The sequence below is a fragment of the Ursus maritimus genome, unplaced genomic scaffold, assembly GCF_017311325.1.
Source record: "Ursus maritimus isolate PB19 unplaced genomic scaffold, ASM1731132v1 scaffold_22, whole genome shotgun sequence".
NCBI classification, from domain to species: domain Eukaryota; kingdom Metazoa; phylum Chordata; class Mammalia; order Carnivora; family Ursidae; genus Ursus; species Ursus maritimus.
Window position 1 is genome coordinate 26025661 of NW_024424675.1, and position 17781 is coordinate 26043441.

Below are 17781 nucleotides of genomic sequence, written 5' to 3' on the forward strand. Positions count from 1 at the left end.
AAGGCCTCCAAAGACCCTAACCAAGGCCGGCAGGGCCATGAGACCATACTTGGGGCGGGGTGCAGGACAAGTATCTGCCTTGCTTGCCCCACTGACCCCCGTCTCCCCTCCCCCCCCCACCCGCAGAACCCTGAAGCCAACCCACGTCCGACAGCCCAGGACCTGGCAGGGTTCTGGGACCTGCTACAGCTGTCCATCGAGGACATCAGCATGAAGTTTGATGAACTCTACCACCTCAAGGCCAACAGCTGGCAGCTGGTGGAAACTCCCGAGAAGAGGAAGGTGAGCATGGAGCAGTGCGGAGGGGAAGTCCAGGGACAAATTCCTGGTCGGCAATAACGCTGCCCACATCGGTCAGTGCTGCTTGGCTCCCTTCTCCGTGTGTCGTCTTTGAGCTGGGGGCTCACGTCCATCAGTGCGCGGGGTCCATGCTCGGCTCTCGTCCAGCATGCCGCTCGCTCTGTGTAGTCGAGGCTGCCCCCTGAAGCATGCCATCCCGCCCTGCATGTTCAGAAAGGGGGCTCCTAGGAGACAGATGCCCACAGCCCTGAGCACAGGGAGAGAGTGGCTGTCGGAACTCTGGAGGCAGATCAGTCCTCCTTGGGCCAGCCTCTTCCGTGAAACCGTGGTGCCCAGGGACCCCTGTGGTTACTGGGTACCGGACCGTGGCCCTTGGGAGTTCTGACCCCCCCCCACCCCCCAGCAGAGCCTGTGAAATGTGGCCTGGGAGTCTGAGGCCCTGAACTTAAATCCCAGCTCTGGCCGTGTGACTCGGGCTCCCCGTGGTTCAAAGCAGGGGTGGGAACAGGTGCTGTGTCCGTCCCTTCCTGCTAGAACATTCTAGGATCCTGAGCTTGCTTTTTGCTCCTGTGCCTTGTGCTCTTCCCACCATCATCGCTTCTTGTGGCTTTCTGATTCCACGTGTGTGTTGCTTGTGCCCGACGTGGGGAGGCTGGGGTGGGGGCTCCAGCTGCCGGCATCTAGCGGGAGGTGGCGCCGCACAAAAGGTGCACCTTTATTTTATTTTTCTTCCCTCCTCACTGTCTCACTAAAGGAAGAGAAGAAACCACCCCCTCCGGTCCCAAAGAAGCCAGCTAAATCCAAGCCGGCAGTGAGCCGCGACAAGCCCTCCGACGCCGGGGACAAGCAGCGTCAGGAGGCCCGCAAGAGACTCCTGGCGGCCAAGCGGGCAGCTTCCGTGCGGCAGAACTCGGCCACAGAGAGTGCGGACAGCATCGAGATTTACGTCCCTGAGGCCCAGACCCGGCTCTGAGACCAGGAAGTGGGAAGCAAACAATTTTAAGTCATTAAAAAAAAAAACCACACAAACTAAATGTGAACGGAACACCATTTTCTCAACCTTTAAGATGGTTATTCTGTCCAGAGACCCTGAGCCAACTTTCAAATTGACGCGTATACAAGGGCTCACAATTTGGCTTTTTTGGGTCCCTCCCAGCTTTAGGTTATGAAGACTTCATACAAAAAAAAGTCAACAGAAACACAAAACTCTAAAACTTCTCCCCCCCCTTCGCTGGCCGCGGTGGGCTAGGCAGACGGACCTCGGCCCCTCCCGGCCCAGCCTCCGGACCGCGGTCTTTTTACTTGTTCTATCTCACGAGAACTCGCACTAGCTTGTTTACAAGACGAGGACAGTCCGAGGACAGCCTTGGGCCCCTGCCATGTCCTTCCTCCTCCTCCCGCTACCCCGCTCTGACCTTGCAGTTTTCATTCTTCCGTTCCTCTCTTTTCCCTTCAGAGCTCACACAGGGGCGCGTCGGAGCGGCCGGCTCTGGGCCCCGCGTGCGGACACGCACCCCTGCCCCAGTGCTCCCGCACACGCACACGCAGGCACGGCCCCCGCAGCAGCAGTAGCAGCAGCCAGCCCCGGGCGGGCGGGGGTGCAGGGCCTGGCCTCTCCGAGAAGGGGAGGAGGGTTCAAGTCTTCGGGGGGGGGACAATGAGATAAAAGCCACCATTACCACACTCCAGACTCCCGCCTCTTTCTTCTCTCCAGCCCCCCCTTCCTTGGGTAAAATGTTTGACTCAGAGTGACTTGCAGGGGCCGCTCGAGAGAGGGACCCCGTTTTCCGGGGGTCGTCTGTCCCTGGCCGAGCCTGTGTACAGCACCCGAGGGGCGGGCGGCTGTGTCTGTACGTGTACATATGCACATAGACCTTAGAGTGTATATTTAACAAACGCCCATCTGCTCACCCATGCCCCCCAGCGCCGCCGCTGGCTCTCGGGGCACCTGGCAGGAGGCGGGTGTGTGAATAGCATATATTTTTACATGTACTATATCTAGGTGTGTGTACAAGTGTGTGTAAAAATATATACCTTGTGTGTAAGCGGCCTTTTTTTTGGTCTCCCACCTGCCACCTGCTGTGGGCCCATCTGCCCCGCCTCTGAGTTTTTTTTTTTAACCCCAATCATCCTTCTCTCTCCTGCCCCCCCAGTCCCACTCCCAGGGTGGTGTGAGCCCTGAGCTGCAGTGGCCCAGGCCTGCAGGGTGGGGGGGAGGGGGAGGCCCAGTGCACGAGGGCTGCTCTCTACCGCGGAGACGACGATGGCATTGGAGACGTCCTCGTGTCCGGCACTCGCTGCAGGGGCCCCAGGTGAACAGAGGGCCTGCTCTGGGGCCCCATTCCAGCTTGGCCGCCGTCTGTGACCTTGGGCAAGTCACTTGACCTCTGTGTGCCTCAACTTCCTCCTCTGTAAAATGGGGACAGTCCCTGCCCCTCCCTACCTCACAGGCATGTTGTGAGAATAAATGAGGTAACGTGTACCAAGGGCTCATGGTGTTCTTGCAGCGGGACGGGCCAGGCTGGGGTGAGGTGGGCAGAGTGGACACCCCAGGAGACGGAGCCAGACCCCCTTCCACACGGCGGCTCTTTGGAGACAGGCTGACTTGCGTGTAAACCGTCATTCCAGCTCTGGCACAAGCCAGCTCGCGACCCTGAGCAAGAAAGCAGCCTTGGGTTCCCTAACCTCAAACAAGCGCACCATCCACCTTCACCTGCCTCCGGTGAGAACCGCGCTTCATTCATGGCTGCTCCGCAGGAGCCACGCTGGGCTGTCCGCCCCCCACCCCCAGACCCCGAAGCTGCTGGCACGCCCCCCCTCCACGCAGCTGCCTCCCCCTGGCGGGCGCACACACTCAACACGCTTCCCGAGCACCTGCTCCAGCGGCCCGGCGCCTTGTGTCGCTCACAGACCCACACCCCGAGCCCCTGAACGAGGCCCGCCGGGGGGTGGCAGAAGAGAAGGTGCAGCGCCAGGAGGCGGCGGGAAGCAGCACCGAAGGCAGTCTGGCGGGGCGCTCCGATCCGGCCCAGAAGCACCGCGGGTATGAGGCCGCTCTGGGGATGGCGAGCCCGGGGAGAGCGCGCTCCAGGCAGAAGGACGTTCAGCGCCAATGGCCAGTGGTAGAAACATGCCTTTCCGAAAGTTCTGGGCCAAGCTGAGCTGCAGACGCCTGGTCTCCTCCCTCGGCCCCACCCAGCTGAGATGCAGAGAGCTGCCTCCCAGGAGCTTTGTTCAGGTTGCCCCGTGGGGCCCCCCCTGAGCTCGGCTCCTCCCTCGGGCCAGGCCCCCTGCGCTCAGAGCAGCGGGCCCTCCTCTCCGGATCCCGTTAGTGGGGGCGGGGCTCTGATGACCACCCGGGGCTGGCACCTCCCTGGACCTACCCCCGCCCCCCACCAGACGGGGCAGGGGTGGGCGGGGGGGTGACTAGAAGAGTAAGTGAAGAGGTTTCAGGTTGCCTTGGGCACTGAGCCAGACACTCAGAGGTGAGTCAAGGCCAGAGGGGGCCAGGCTGGACTTGAGGGCCCCTGCCCAGCTAGCAGCCCAGCTCTACTCCTGAAGGGCCTCAGCGGAAGGGGGGACCCTCACCCCTCAGGGCCTGAGTATTTCTGCTACAGCAGGGGAGGGGCCCTGCCGGCTGGATCCGGGTTTCTGGCAGGGGTCGTGCACTCCCCGCGGCAGAGCCACGAGCGGGAAGCATGTGACATGCAGAATCGGGGCCTCCACTCCCAGCCCTACTGACGCCACAGTGTAGAAACCCCCCCCCCCAGCTGAGAGAACAGGATCATGAACAGGTCCTTCACCCAGAATCACCAACTGTCCACATTTTGCCATATTTGCATCATCCCTCGCAGGCACAAACATTTCCCACCTGCCCCGGAGCCATTTGAAAGCTAGTTGCGTACACCACGCTTCACCCCCAAACTGACCGGGCAATGCTGGCGAATAAGAACATTCCTGCATGACCACGATAACCACTGTCACCCTCTAATTTAAAAGTGAGGTCCACGAGCACCCCCTGTTACCCAGGAGAGCGCCCAGTGCTCGGACAGGAATACGAAAGCCCAGCCACACTCCGAATGCCCCAATAACGTCCTCTCTGGAGCTTCCTTTGTACGCACCCAGGATCCACTTACGGGTCATTCACTGCTTTCCGTTATCATGTCTCCAGTGTCACCAAACCAGACCCGACATTCACGACATGACGTCTTGCAGAGTGTCGCACAGTCTGGAATTCTGTATTCTCATGACTAGATTTGGATTAAACAGTACGAACCAGAATATGACTAAGATAATACCCCGTTCCCCGTGCTTCTGCCGAGGAGGCTTTTGTCAACACAGGAAAAGACTACAGCAGCTTCCCAGAGAAGCTGCATTTCCAAAGTCCAGTCCTGGAGGGAGAGGCTGCAGGCTGCGGGGTGCTGGCGAAGAGGCAGAGGGAGCCTGAGCCTGTGCACTGACCCTGGGTCCCCGAGAACCACCCTCAGGGCCGCGCAGCCTGGAGCAGGAGGTCCAGGTTCCCCTTCTGGCCCCTGCTCCGCCAGAGTCCCGAGTTCCCAAGCGTTGCGTCTCCCCCACCCCACGGCCTGAGCAGAGAGAGAAGGCCGGGCTGCGGCGAGGAGCCGCACGGGGTCAGAGGCCTTCTGGCCAGGACAGCAGGCCAAAGCCATTGCCGCGGGTGGCGTGCCCGCCAGCGATCACGTGGACGCCGGCACGGGTAAGTGCTGCTGAGGCCCCCAGCCCCACGGAGAAGCCGCTCCTACCGCCATCGCTGGAGTGGAGGGCTGGGGTTTGGTTTTTTTTAAGATTTTATTTATTTGAGGGGGAGAGAGTGAGCGAGAGACCACACAAGCAGGGTGAAGGGCAGAGGGAGAAGCAGACTCCGCACTGAGCAGGGAGCCCGATGGGGACTCGATCCTGAGACTCCGGCGTCGTGACCTGAGCCAAAGGCAGAGGCTTCAGCTCCCGAGCCACCCAGGCGCCCTGGAGTGGAGTTTCTAAGAGAAACACAGAATGAAGTTGTGTCTCCTACGCTTTGGAATCTGGCTGATCTGAAAACAGTGTGGCCCTCACTGCCCCTCCCACGGCAGCCAGAGCGGCTTTTCAAAAATCCTGCCTCCACTCGCTCCAGAAGTCACACTCTGCTCAGAAGCCTTTGCAGCCCGCCCGTGCCAGCAGAAAATCCAGCCTCTTCCCCTTGGCCTGAGAGGCCCGTGCCCCCCTTTCCAGCTGCATCTCCCATGGGATCCCATCCCAGCCTCAACTCAGGCCTTGCACAGGGAGCATGGCTCCCCACCGATGCAGTTAACGTTACCCCTTCCTCAGCCCTCAGGCCAGCTGGCAGTTCCTCAGGGAGACCGTCCCAGAGTTCCAGGGCCAGGCCAGGCTGGTGCAGAACCCCTGCTCTAGACTTAAGAGCACAAGAGCCACTTCTCGTCTTTCTTTGTTACGGTCGCTGATGTGATGAGACTCATATCCGTGTGATTATATCCGAGTATCTGTCTCCACCAGGAGGCGGTGGGCTCCCAGAGGGCAGGAAGCGAGTGTTTTCACCAGCCTCAGTGCCTAGCACGGCTTCAAGACTATTCCAGACTATTATTTCCCGGCTGGCTCAGCCGGTGGAACATGCCACTCTTGATCACAGGGTGGTAAGTTCGAGCCCCATGTTAGGTGTAGAGATTGCATAAAAATCAAATGTTTAGGGAAAAAAAGGAACTATTATTTCCTAAATGAATGAGCTTATTGGGGGAAGGAGGGGTGGGACTTCACAGAGAAGACAATATTTGAGCTGGGCTTTGAAGGATGAGCAGGAGTTCTAGAAGCTGAGGCAGAGAAAGGCGACCACAGAGGCGGAAGTGTGAGGCTGCGGAAGGGCCTCAAATGCCAGGTTAAGTAGTAAGGCCTCTGCATGGAGCAGGGACACTTCTTCCCACAGAACCCAGCTTCTCACGGGACAGAGGCCCCCAGCCCCAGTATCGGGGTGGGGGCACAGTCCCCTAGTGACCACGTCAACATCAGGGTTTAATCTCTGGCACATGTGTGCAGAGCCCAACCTGGTGACACCCTGCGACCAACGGAACATGGGCCCTGGGGGGCCTCAACTGCTAATGCCTTTAACCCTCCGTAGAATGACAGACGACTCCCACATCTGATTCTGCAACCCCAATTTCCTTGAACTCCACACTTGCCACTCACATCTCTACCTGGATGTCGCACAGGTGCTCTCGAAATGAACACGTCCACCAACAAGAAGTAAAAGGAAGTGAGAAGGGCCAGAAAGTCACCACTGAGCAACAGTCACAGCAACAACTGAATCCCCAGTGGGTGTTACAAGTCACTGGTGAAAGTCGGCCGAGGAACGGAACATTCGGTCTCAAAGGAGCGCCCTACAAATTACTTACTCCCGAACATACGGATTAAAAAAGGGAAAAACGGTCACTTTCTGATGGATAAACCGGCAGACGCTACCTTGGCGAGAGGGCTGAAGTCATTATTGCCGGTGATGGGAAAAATTAACACCCTACAGCTCCTGTTGAGATACACTGAGAAGGGCACAACATCATTCTGTGATACTCCTGTCAAAAATCCCTCACTTGAGGGGCGCCTGGGTGGCTCGGTCGGTTGAGCGTCGGACTCTTGATTTCAGTTCAGGTCACGATCTCAGGGTCGTGAGATCAAGCCTCTCATTGGGCTCTGCGCTCAGCGGGGAGTCTGCTTGAGATTCTCTCTTCCCCTGTCCCTCTGCCCCTTCCCCTGCTCATGCACGGACGTCCGTGCACACTCTCTAATAAATAAATCTTAAAAAAAAAATCCATAACTTGAAGCTAATCGTGAGGGAGCACCATGGAACTGGCCTGCACTCTCCAAAAATGTCAGTGTCATGAAACACAAAAGCTAAGGAACAGTTTCATATTAGAAGAGATTAAGGAGGGGCGCCTGGGTGGCTCAGATGGTTGAGCGTCTGGCTTTGGCTCAGGTCATAATCTCAGGGTCCTGAGATCGAGCCCCATGTCCAGCTCCCGGCTCAGCAGGGAGCCTGCTTCTCCCTCTCCGTCTCTCCCCCTGCTTGTGCTGAGTCTCCCTCTCTCAAAAAAATAAAAAGTCTTAAAAAAAAAAGAGAGAGATTAAAGACTTCTCAATAGATGCATAAAAAGCATTTGATAAAACCCAACATCCTTTCACGATAAAAACAACCAGGAATAGAACTTCAAGCTGATAAAGCACATCCAAGAAAAACCCACAGCTAATATCGTATTTAATGGTGAATGAGCTTTCTCCCTAAGATCAGGAACAAGACAAGGATGTCTGTTTTTACTACTTCTTTTTTTAAAGATTTATTTATTTGAGAGAGAGAGAGAGAAAACGTGTATGCACAAGAGAGCAAGTGAATGCGGGGGGGGGGGGCGGGGGGGGGGGGGGCAGGAGGAGAGGGAGGGAGAAGATCTCAAAGCAGACTCCCCATTGAGCATGGAGCCCATCACAGGGCTCCACGAGGGGCTCCATCCCAGAACCCTGAGATCATGACCTGAGTCAAAATCAAGAGTTGGACATTCAACTGACCGAGCCACCCAAGTGCCCCCCACTTTTACTACTTCTACTTGACATATTGGAGGGCAGTGTTGCCCAGCCAGGGCAATTAGGCAAGAGAATGAATGAATGAATGAATGAAACCCAGACTGGGAAGAAAGAGGTTAAACAGTCTCTATTTGCAGATAACATGACCTTTCATATAGAAAATCCTAAAGTATCCATAAATAAAGTATTAGTAAACAAATGAGTTCAGTAATGTTCCTGGAAATAAGATCAATACACAAAAATCAATTGTGGGGCGCCTGGGGGGCGGCGATGGCTGCACAACAACGTGAACGTGCTTAATGCCCCTCAACTGCAGATTTCAAATGGTTACAAAGGTAACTTTTATGGTTTTCTGTTGTGTTTTTTTTTACCCCCCCAACACACACACACACACACACACACATTAAAGAAACATGATAACCTTGGATTGGCTCCTGGACCAAAAAAAAATATTTCCGTAAAGGACGTTATTAGGATCATTGACAAAACCTGAATATGGATTGTAAATCAGATAACAGTATTAAGTCAACATTAAAATTTTCTGATTTTGATAAATGTACTATGGATTTGGAAAAGAACCTCCTTTTCAGGTAAAACGGTAATGAAGAATGCAAGTTACTCCAGATGATGTTGGCAGGGGCAGGATACACAGACACAAACACACGGAAGAGAATATAATAAAGCCAAACATTAACAATTGGAGAGGCCGGGTGAACTCTTTATATAGTCCCTATACCTTTACTGTAAGTCTGAAATTATTTCAAAGTTAACAGTTTTAAAAAAATTAATAGGTCCAAAACAGAACTCTGCTCTCTCCTCAAACCCGCTCCTCCCACAGCTGACCCGTGTGACAAAGTGGCAGCTCTCCCCCTCCCACTGCTCAGACCAAAACCCTTGGAGTCATCCTTGACTCTTCTCTTTCACACACGTTCCAATCCATGTGCAAATCCTACTGGATGCAGCTTCGGAGTATTTCCAGAACCCCACCCCTTCTCCCCAGCTCCACTGCTACCACACTAGTCCGAACACATCGTCTCGCTGGCAAGCTCCTCACTGGTCTCACCCAGAGGGATTCAGTTAAAACATAAGCCAGATTATGTCATCCTTCCGCTCAGAACTCTGATGTCTCACGGTGGCCTACAAGGAGCCCCAGGCTAGGTCCCCACTCCTTCTTAGACCTCATCTCCCACCCTTCTCCCCACAGTCACATTCGCCTCTGGGTGCTCCTAGAACTGGAGCTGGGCACACTCCCCCCACCTGCGTCCAACACTCCCCGGGCATGGCTTCTGCTTGTCCCAAATGTCACTTCCCAGGAGGCACCCTCCTTTCTCTCTTTCGTCACTGCTTTATTCTCCTTCAAGGAACCCACTTCTCTCTCCAAGCCCTGTAGCTACTTGTTCATTCCATTTCCGTCACAAAAACGGCTTCCCCAGGGTGATTACTTTAGTCCAGTGCTGTTTGCCCAGCACCCGGCACAGCGCCTCCCACGGAATGGGTGTCAGTTCTTATCGACAGAGTAAGTACTGGGTGTTGGAAGGTCTGTGTTAGTCCAAAGCGGGTCGGGAAGGGAAAGCCTGGCTGCAGCACAGGTGGCTAGCGTGTTCCTTCAGGGGTCAAGGTGATGGACAGGACCTGATGCACCATGGGGGAGTGAGTGGGTCTGTCCTGACTCCCTCCTCCAACTAATGCAAACAAGAGTGGGTAAGGGGTGCTGCCACCCTGAGGAGGCACCCCTGCTCCCCCAGCCCCTGCCCCTCTCACTGGGCCCCAGGGTGCTACTTGGCTCTTTCTGTCCACTCTTTTTTCCTGAATCTTCATCACCACCCTGCCATTTTACAGGAAACTGAGGCCAGCTGGAAAGGACAGTGACTTGGCTAAGGTGGGCTGTCCCCAGAAGTCCCACCCAACCCCCAGGGGAGCCCCCACACCAGTGACTCGTCACATAAGGATGGCGGGGCCGTCTGACACGACGCCTTTCCGACTGGGGAAAAAAGCCATACTTAGCCTGATGGAAGGAAGCCCTCCCACGGGACCGGGCTAGGCAGCGGGGGAGCTTTTGGGGGAAAGATGCGGGTAGGACCTGAGAACTGGAGGCCCTGGGTGTTCTGCCCGCCTCACTGGGGAGGAAGGGGCGGCCCAGATAAATCCCCCTCCCCTGACAATCAGGGAAGAGGAGGCCCAGCGCTGCCCCGCATCACCCCCCCCCCACTGCCCCAGGCATCGCCTCCCCTGCCCACCCCGGGAAGGCGCCCCCGCCGCGGCCGTGGGTCAAGGCCAAATAAGGCTGCGCCCGCGCGCCGCCCCGCCCCGCCCCGCCGCGCGCATTCTTCTGCCTTGTAAGGCCCGCGCCGCCCCGCCCACCGAGCCCGGAGCCGGACCGACGGCCCGCGGCCCCGCACCGGCTCCGCGCAGCCAGCGAGCGAGCGAGAGAGTGAGCGCCTTCTCCGCACCAGGTGGGAGTCGTGGCCGCGAGGGGCTAGAGGCGGCGGTGTGACGGCCCCATGGACGGGGACACCGGAGGGTCTCAGCAAGGACAGCCCTCATGGGGCTGGGGCTGCGAGCTGCGGGTCACACGGGGTCTCTGGCGGGGGGTGGGCCGCAGGGAGACTGTTCCAGGCTCGGGCAGCTGGTGGTCCTCTGGCGAGGGAACTCTGTCTGGGCCCTGCCCCTTTGCTACGGAGTTACAGACGCCGAGCCCGGAGCTCTGGACGGCCCAGAAGGAGGGGAGGGGGTTGTGGTCACCGGTGTCCCCTGCCCCAGTAAGCGCATGTGTGTCAGGCAGGAAACTGAGCCCTGCAAGGCTCCCTGCGACTCCCCCAGAACTCCTGGGCAGGAGAGAGGGATGGAGACTGGGGTAACCCCACCCCATATACACCAGCACTCTGTGCTGGCACTTGCGGCTTCCCTGTACTGGGCCATCTGCCCAACCGTGCCTGTTGAGTGGGGAGGGTCTGCTGAGCGCTCTGGGGGCTGGACAGAGACCTGGGCTGGGGGACCTCGGTCCCTGCTCCTCCTCTCCTGCCCTCCAGCTGCCCTCAGGAATAAGTCTATCAATAACTCGGCTGCAGAGGTGAGTTTCCTAGCAAGGTGCCTGTCACTACCAGCCATAGGGACCAAGAGATAATGGGAGGACACTGGCCTTGTCTTTGCTGTTACGGGGGGTGGGGGGATTTCAGGCACCAGAAGGGGGGAGGTGGCACCTATTTGCAGCCAGTCCAAACACCAGTTATGTCTGATCCCTAGTGTCTAGGACCTCCAGGAGCAGGAGGGGATGGCTCCAGGGCTAAGGACCTAGCCAGTCTCTGACCCCATTTCCTCAACCAAGCCTAGAAACTGCCTCTGGTCACACCGAGCCCTCAGCTGCAGTAGGCCCACCATGAGCCTCTTAGGACGTGTTTCCTTCTGTGTTCAGGCGTCAAGGACGCCAAGGGCTGGCCATTACCACTCACTGACCCAAGCCGAGCCCGAGTTGTTGGGCTCTATCCCTCTCATGGGCACGCCCCTTCCCTTCTCGGGCGTCACTTCTTAAACTGCACAGGTGAGGTGGGGGGTGGGCCTCACCCTGCCTCCCAAGACTGCCGGGGTGGACAAATCCTACATTCAGTGCTTTCAGCCACGTCATGGCCTCTGGAGCGAAGAGGGTGGGGAGAGGGGGGGCCATGAAGCCAGAAGGGTCCAGCCAGGATCACAGCAGTGGGTGAGATCCTAGCCATTCCTGCCTCTGGCTGTGGGGTCCTCTCTCCTCCAGGCTGAGTCTGCCCTGGAGCTGTGCAGACAGGAGGGTGGTGGCAATAGTGATAACCATCACAGCCTCTCATGGCCGTGGACTACTTGGCTGCCTTCCCCAGGGGCCATGAGTCAAAGTTCCTGGTGAACAATGGGCTCAGGGAAGGACTGGGCCTCTCAAAACACTAAACCCCTGCTGATGCCACCATCCCGCTCTGACCCAGGTCATGGCTGAGAAGGGCTTTTGTCTACCCACCCTGAACCACGAAGAATCACCCAGGGCCAGGTGTGTCTCAGGCCAGTGGGACACAGCAGCCTGTGTGTCATGACTACAGGCAGCTGTGGCCCTGTGGAAGGGAAGGGCCGGGGCTGCCCAGGATCCCTGCTGAGGGTTTAAGAGCTCGAAGACCAAAGTCGGAGAATGACTGGAACAGGGTCATGAGTTATAAAGGCCTGGAGATCGTCGAGGAACATTCATAACCACACAATTTGGGGCTAAAAACAGGCAGAGGCTTCCTGGAGGCAGGCCCTCAACCAAGGGCTCAGGGCAGAGAAGAAAGGGGGTGGGCAGTAGTCCTGGGGCCTCAGCCAGGCCCACGACTGCCCCAGCTGAGGGGCACACGGCACTAGGTCTTCAGGGACATAGGCCCCACAGGCCCTGACAGGGGTTCAGGGAAAGCACGCCTTGCTGTGCCTCAGTTTCCCCATCTGTGCAGTGGGGGCAATAGACTGGCTGCAGTTGCCCTCACAGCCATTCATTAAACAATCATCTATTAGCCTATTGGTAAATCAGGGGAGGGAGAGAAAGACCTCTAAGGGCTTACTGTCAAAGCAAGGGTGTGGGAACTGCTCCCCAAGGGGGTGTCTCAAGAACTAGGCTGGAAAAGGAAGGGCATTTGGGGTGAGGGACCAAGAAGGAAAGTCTGGGGTTATCTGGAAAACATCCAGAGGTCCAGCATGGCAGAATCACAGATGGCAAGAAGGACACGGTGAAGGGTGCCACAGTCAGAGAGAAAGGTTGGACGGGGTTCACACAGGGTCTTGAACGCCAGGCTCAGCGGCCCAGACTTGTTCCAGGAACCTTCAAGGGCTTCAAGGTGAAATGACAGGTGGTACAGGTCTGGGTCTCTATGGGATGGGAGAGACTGGCTGGAAGCTAGGAGGCCAGGTCTAGCTAGACAAGGGTGACAAGAAGCTGGGGCTCTCAGCCCGGGGGAGCGTCATGCCCCTACAAGCATGGAAGAGTGAGAACAAATCAGATCTCTCGCCTACCTTAGGGGCTGATCAAGTGTGGACCGGCTGGGGGAGGGGAGAATGCCCAGAGCATATGCCTTCCAGAACATCCAGAGCAGGGCGCACAGAGGGATGGAGAGGAGGGAGGAGGAGGAGGAGGACATGACAAGAATGTCAGGAATGCAGGGCCGCCCATCTAGCTCCTTACTGCTGTGGGCAGGAGGAGCCGCCATGAAGCCTCGCAGCCTCCCACTTTCAACCCACCTTGTCACCTGGAGGGGAGAGATGTTCAGTGTAAATGCTATAAAGGATTAAAAGAGAGAAAGCGAGGACAGGTTGGCACCGAACCCAGTCCTGAGTGGCTTACCCGAACAGCCACAGCAGAAAGAGCTTCTCTGTGCCTGGCCCCATTCCAGGGGCTTCTCCAGCACAGAGTCAGTTATTCCCTACTGCTGGGCATTCCTCACATCCCCGCTCCCAGATGAGGAAACTCAGAGAGGTAGAGAAGCTGTTTACGATCCCAGAGCCCACGCCTGTCTGCTTTTGTGACGAGCTGCGTGACAGGAGCCCCAAGCCTGTGGGAAGCCTTGAATGCCAGGCCCAGGCACTGACAGCGGGTCTGGGGGAGGCAGGAAGATTCCCAGGCCCAGGGTCATAGGCTCTAACCCCCACACCCACTTCCTGCAGGGAAGCCCCACCCACCTGAAGCCAAGATGTCCAGTAAGCGGGCCAAGGCCAAAACCACCAAGAAGCGGCCACAGCGGGCCACATCCAATGTCTTCGCCATGTTTGACCAGTCCCAGATCCAGGAGTTTAAGGAGGCCTTCAACATGATTGACCAGAACCGAGATGGCTTCATTGACAAGGAGGACTTGCATGACATGCTGGCCTCAATGGGTGAGCAGGGACGGGAGTGGCTGGGGTCTAAGTGGGTCCCGAGGGGGTTACAACTGGAGCCCGCAGTGGGACTGCTTATTGCATAGGGAGTCCTTCCGTGGAGGGACAGGTGGCACCCATCCTGGGGAGCAGCTGCCAGTACTTTCTCCCCTGAACAGAGAAACTGAGGCACAGAGCAGCTGGGCCACTGGATCCGAACCCAGACAGGCTCACTCCAGAGCTGGCCCGCCTCAGGCAGGTTTGTGGTTGAGCTGCCTGGTTGCACTTCAAAGAAAAGGATGGGCGACTGAAGAAAGCTGGAACTGCACAGACTTTCCACTGTATGGATGGCGAACTGAGGCTGGAGGGGAGGCCAGAGTGCCCCACTTCAGAAGTCACCCACATGAGGTCTTAGAGCCTCTCTGACTCCCACGACTTCCCCACAATCAGAATCCTAGAGCTGAAAGGGCTCAGGAACCTCATACAATTCACCACTGCTCAGATGAGGAACCCCCCCAGGTCTCTGGCCCTGCCCCCACGGCCTTCCCCTGTGCTCGCCACAGATACCACCCCCAGTCCCAGTTCCTGGCAGGCCCTTCGTCCAGGTCAGACACTGGCTGGCGGAGAGAGGAAGCCCCCAGCCCAAGCACTGAGGCCAGACAGGCCCGAGTGAGTCCCTGGCCCTGCCCCTCACAGCAGGGCAGCCCCACTCTGCCCATTTCCCTTCCTGTGCAGTGGTGACTGAGGTCCTCGTGTATACGCCCAGGAAGTCCGGTGGGAGGACCGGGCGACCCTGAGTTGGGGGGCTGACATCGGACCCCAGGCATCTACCCAGAAAAACCTGCATTCCTGTTTGTAGCTCTTGTCTGTGGGGCCACAGGTCAGTCGTGGCCTTCTGGTTAAGAACATCATCCTCCGGTTAAAACATCAGAGCAGCAAATAAAAGCGGCAGCAGCAGCTGCAAGGCATCGTAAATCTCAAAGCCATCCTACTGGGTAGATGGGATTATCATTCCCACGTTATAAATGAGGAACAGGGGCTCAGAGAGGTGAAATAATTTGCCTGAGGTCACACAACCACTAAGTGGGAGAGCCGGAATTTGAACCCAGCAGCTAACGAGTCCACCGGGCCAGGCCACCTGCTGTCCCGTGCGTTTTACAACCACTGGTGCTGCCATGTTGACAACTGTCCTAAGAGGCAGGGGACACGAAAGCACAGAGCTGGGATCCAGACTCCAGTCTTTGTGACACCACAGCTCACTGGTTTAACCACTTTCAAAACTCTGCCTGGAATCTGGGGTCTAGCTGCCCAGGTTCAAATGCAGGCTCCACTTCTTACTTGCCGTGTGACCTTGGATAAGTCACCTGGCCTCTGTGCCTCAGGTCCCACACCTGCGAAGCGGGGGTGAGAATGGCGACCTCGCAGCGTGGTGAGGGTAATGCAGTACGGCAGGTGGAGCAGCGGACGCCGCGGCAGCCGGCACGCTGTGGCCCTTCCACCCGAGGGGCCGTGGGTATCTGCACCACAGGCCTTAACTTGTCAAGGAGCCTTGGCGAGCCCAGGGGAGGGAGCAGTCAGAACGCTGGCCACCCCGGCAAGACACTCTACAGTTTACAGAACCTGTCTCCTGCCTGTGGGACTCTCACGGGCCACGAAGGGAAGGGACAGGGAGGCGGGAGGTGACAGGGCAATGACAGCAGGAATGTCCCACCTACCACAGGGAAGAACCCCACCGACGAGTACCTCGAGGGCATGATGAGCGAGGCCCCAGGGCCCATCAACTTCACCATGTTTCTCACCATGTTTGGGGAGAAACTGAATGGCACAGACCCTGAGGACGTGATCCGAAACGCCTTCGCCTGCTTCGACGAGGAGGCCTCAGGTCAGCAGACTCCCACTGGAGGCCTGGGGTCGAGCGCTTCACCCAGGGCACCCCCAAGGATGCAAGTGGGGCTGGGCTGTGCTGGGACTTCAGGGCCCGTGTCCCCAAAGGCCAGAACATTAATCCCCCATCTGCTGGTTTCCGCAGCTGGAACTAGAAAAACTAAGCTGTGTCCTTGCTCTCTTCCCCCAGATGCTAGACCCCAACAGCCCACATCCATCAAGGCTTCCCACATCTTGAGCTCACCTGTTGGCCCAGCACACTGCCTCCACTTTAGACCTTCCCAGAAGCCAAATTGTTCCAGGCCCTTCTGGCCAACAAGGTGCAAAAACCAGCCCCCACCCCCAGACCTTACAAAGGACTTCTGTCCCACAGCTAGTTTGTCCTGGGGATAGGCCAGCGTGACGCCGACAGTGACCTCAGTGTTTCTCAGCGGCCACAGGCCCAATTCAGAACATTTCCTAATTACCTTCATGGTCCCTACCAGGGTGGCGTATTTTCATCCCTATTTTCCAGATCAAACAGGCACAGAGAGCTTAAATAACTTGCCCAGGGTCACACAGCCAGGAAAGAGGGTGAGCATGCAAACTTGGGCAGTGGAACTCTAGGGCTGATGTCAAAGTAAAACATATCCAGCCCCCACACGCAGAGCCCCAAGGACCCCACAGAAACACTGCAGAACCCTCCCTCTGGGGCCCCGGGGAGCTTGAACTGGCAGGAGACCCACTACAAGGTCTGCGAGGACTGGTGGGGGGCCGCGGGGGGAGAGTGTGGGCGTGTCCCAGCCCGAGTCCCTGTCCTGGCCCTGCCCCCAGGTTTCATCCACGAGGACCACCTTCGGGAGCTGCTCACCACCATGGGTGACCGCTTCACAGACGAGGAAGTGGACGAGATGTACCGAGAGGCACCCATTGATAAGAAAGGCAACTTTAACTACGTGGAGTTCACCCGCATCCTCAAGCATGGTGCCAAGGACAAGGACGACTAGGCCTCCCCAGCCCCCCATGCCCAGGCCCCTGCCCCACTCTCCTGCTCCCCACATTCACTGTGCTCCATGCCCGTGACCCCACAGGACCCTCTTAGGGGATACTCCCTCTGAGCGGCTAGGGGCCCAGCTTCCCATGGAGGAACAGGCTGAGAGCGTGCAGTGCCAGGCAAGGGGCGCACAGCCAACGTGAGCCCGGTGTTCCACCATGACCCCGCCCCCCGAGAGAGGACTGTCTTCTCGGGAGCTGGGTCTCATGGCTGCTCCCCACGGGATGGGCCCTGTGTCCTGTCGGACACAAGTTCACTGCACCCCCACGCAGGGCATGACAGCTCTTTCCCAGCCACTGCCACTGCCACAAAGCTCAGCAAGGTCCCTTCTGAGAGGACAGGATGCCAGAGCCCTCCTCTGTGCCCTGCCCAGCCACCCCACCGGGAATGTGATCCAGAAGATGCATGGAGGGTGGATACTGGGCCTAGGGGAGGCAGAATCTCGAATAGAAGTCTCAGCACCGCTTTGGGTCTATGCGTCTGTTGCTGGGGTGAAACAGAGGAGCTCTTAGTCCCTAAACACCTGCCCTCTCCTGTCCCTAGTGGCTGCCCAGACCCCCACCTCCTCCCAGCCAGGGAAAGGCTCCCTGAGACCAGACCAGCAGTGGGGGGCAGACAGAGGTCCTTCAGGAAACAGTCCTCGAGAGAGAGGCCCAAGTGGGGAGGACCCTCAGGAATCACATATGTCAATGGGGGGTTCTGGGGCACCGGGAAGACAGGGGTAAAGGTCACCCAGGCTTCAGGACTAGAGCCTGGATCTCCAGGAACACCTCAATGCTCCTGGAAAGCCAGGTGCTCCTGGAAGAACAGGGAGGCTCTGGGAACAGGGAGGAGGGTGCATCCCAGAAGCTCCAGGCGAAGGTAGGCATGAACGGGTTTAAGGGATTCGCTGAGGTCGGCTCCAGGCAGCCACCACGTGTGTTCTAGGCTGGGCCCTCTGCATCTGCAAGGTCAGTTCAGCCACGTGACCGGTTTTCACATGGCACACAAGGTGGGCAGGGCTGGGATCTCTGTTACACCTGAATGATGGGGACACTGACGACGGCACCCGGGGCACAAGAGGAACAGAAATACTAGTTGAAAGAACAGATAGCTAAGAGGGGCAGGGACTACCTGAGGTCACCTGGTGGATCTGGGGCAGAGGGAAGGCTGGA

At 57.6% G+C, this 17781-nt stretch overlaps 2 protein-coding genes across 4 annotated transcripts in view; both read left to right on the forward strand.

Annotated features, from left to right (window-relative positions):
• Nucleotides 1–2782, forward strand: part of DLGAP4 (DLG associated protein 4) — a 64001-nt gene extending 61219 nt beyond the window's left edge. For all 3 annotated transcript variants that reach the window (XM_040638260.1, XM_040638261.1, XM_040638262.1), the window contains 2 exons: nt 127–282; nt 1055–2782. In XM_040638260.1, coding sequence (XP_040494194.1) covers nt 127–282; nt 1055–1273 — 375 coding nt within the window. In that variant the 3' untranslated portion in view covers nt 1274–2782. The remainder of the gene's footprint in view (nt 1–126; nt 283–1054) is intronic.
• Nucleotides 2783–10178: 7396 nt separating this feature from the next.
• MYL9 (myosin light chain 9) lies at nt 10179–17092 on the forward strand. The gene is made up of 4 exons (XM_040638263.1): nt 10179–10328; nt 13522–13731; nt 15431–15592; nt 16408–17092. Exons 2-4 carry the CDS (start codon nt 13548–13550, stop codon nt 16578–16580), a joined length of 519 nt encoding a protein of 172 aa, XP_040494197.1. The 5' UTR covers nt 10179–10328; nt 13522–13547; the 3' UTR covers nt 16581–17092.
• The last annotated feature ends 689 nt before the right edge of the window (nt 17093–17781 follow it).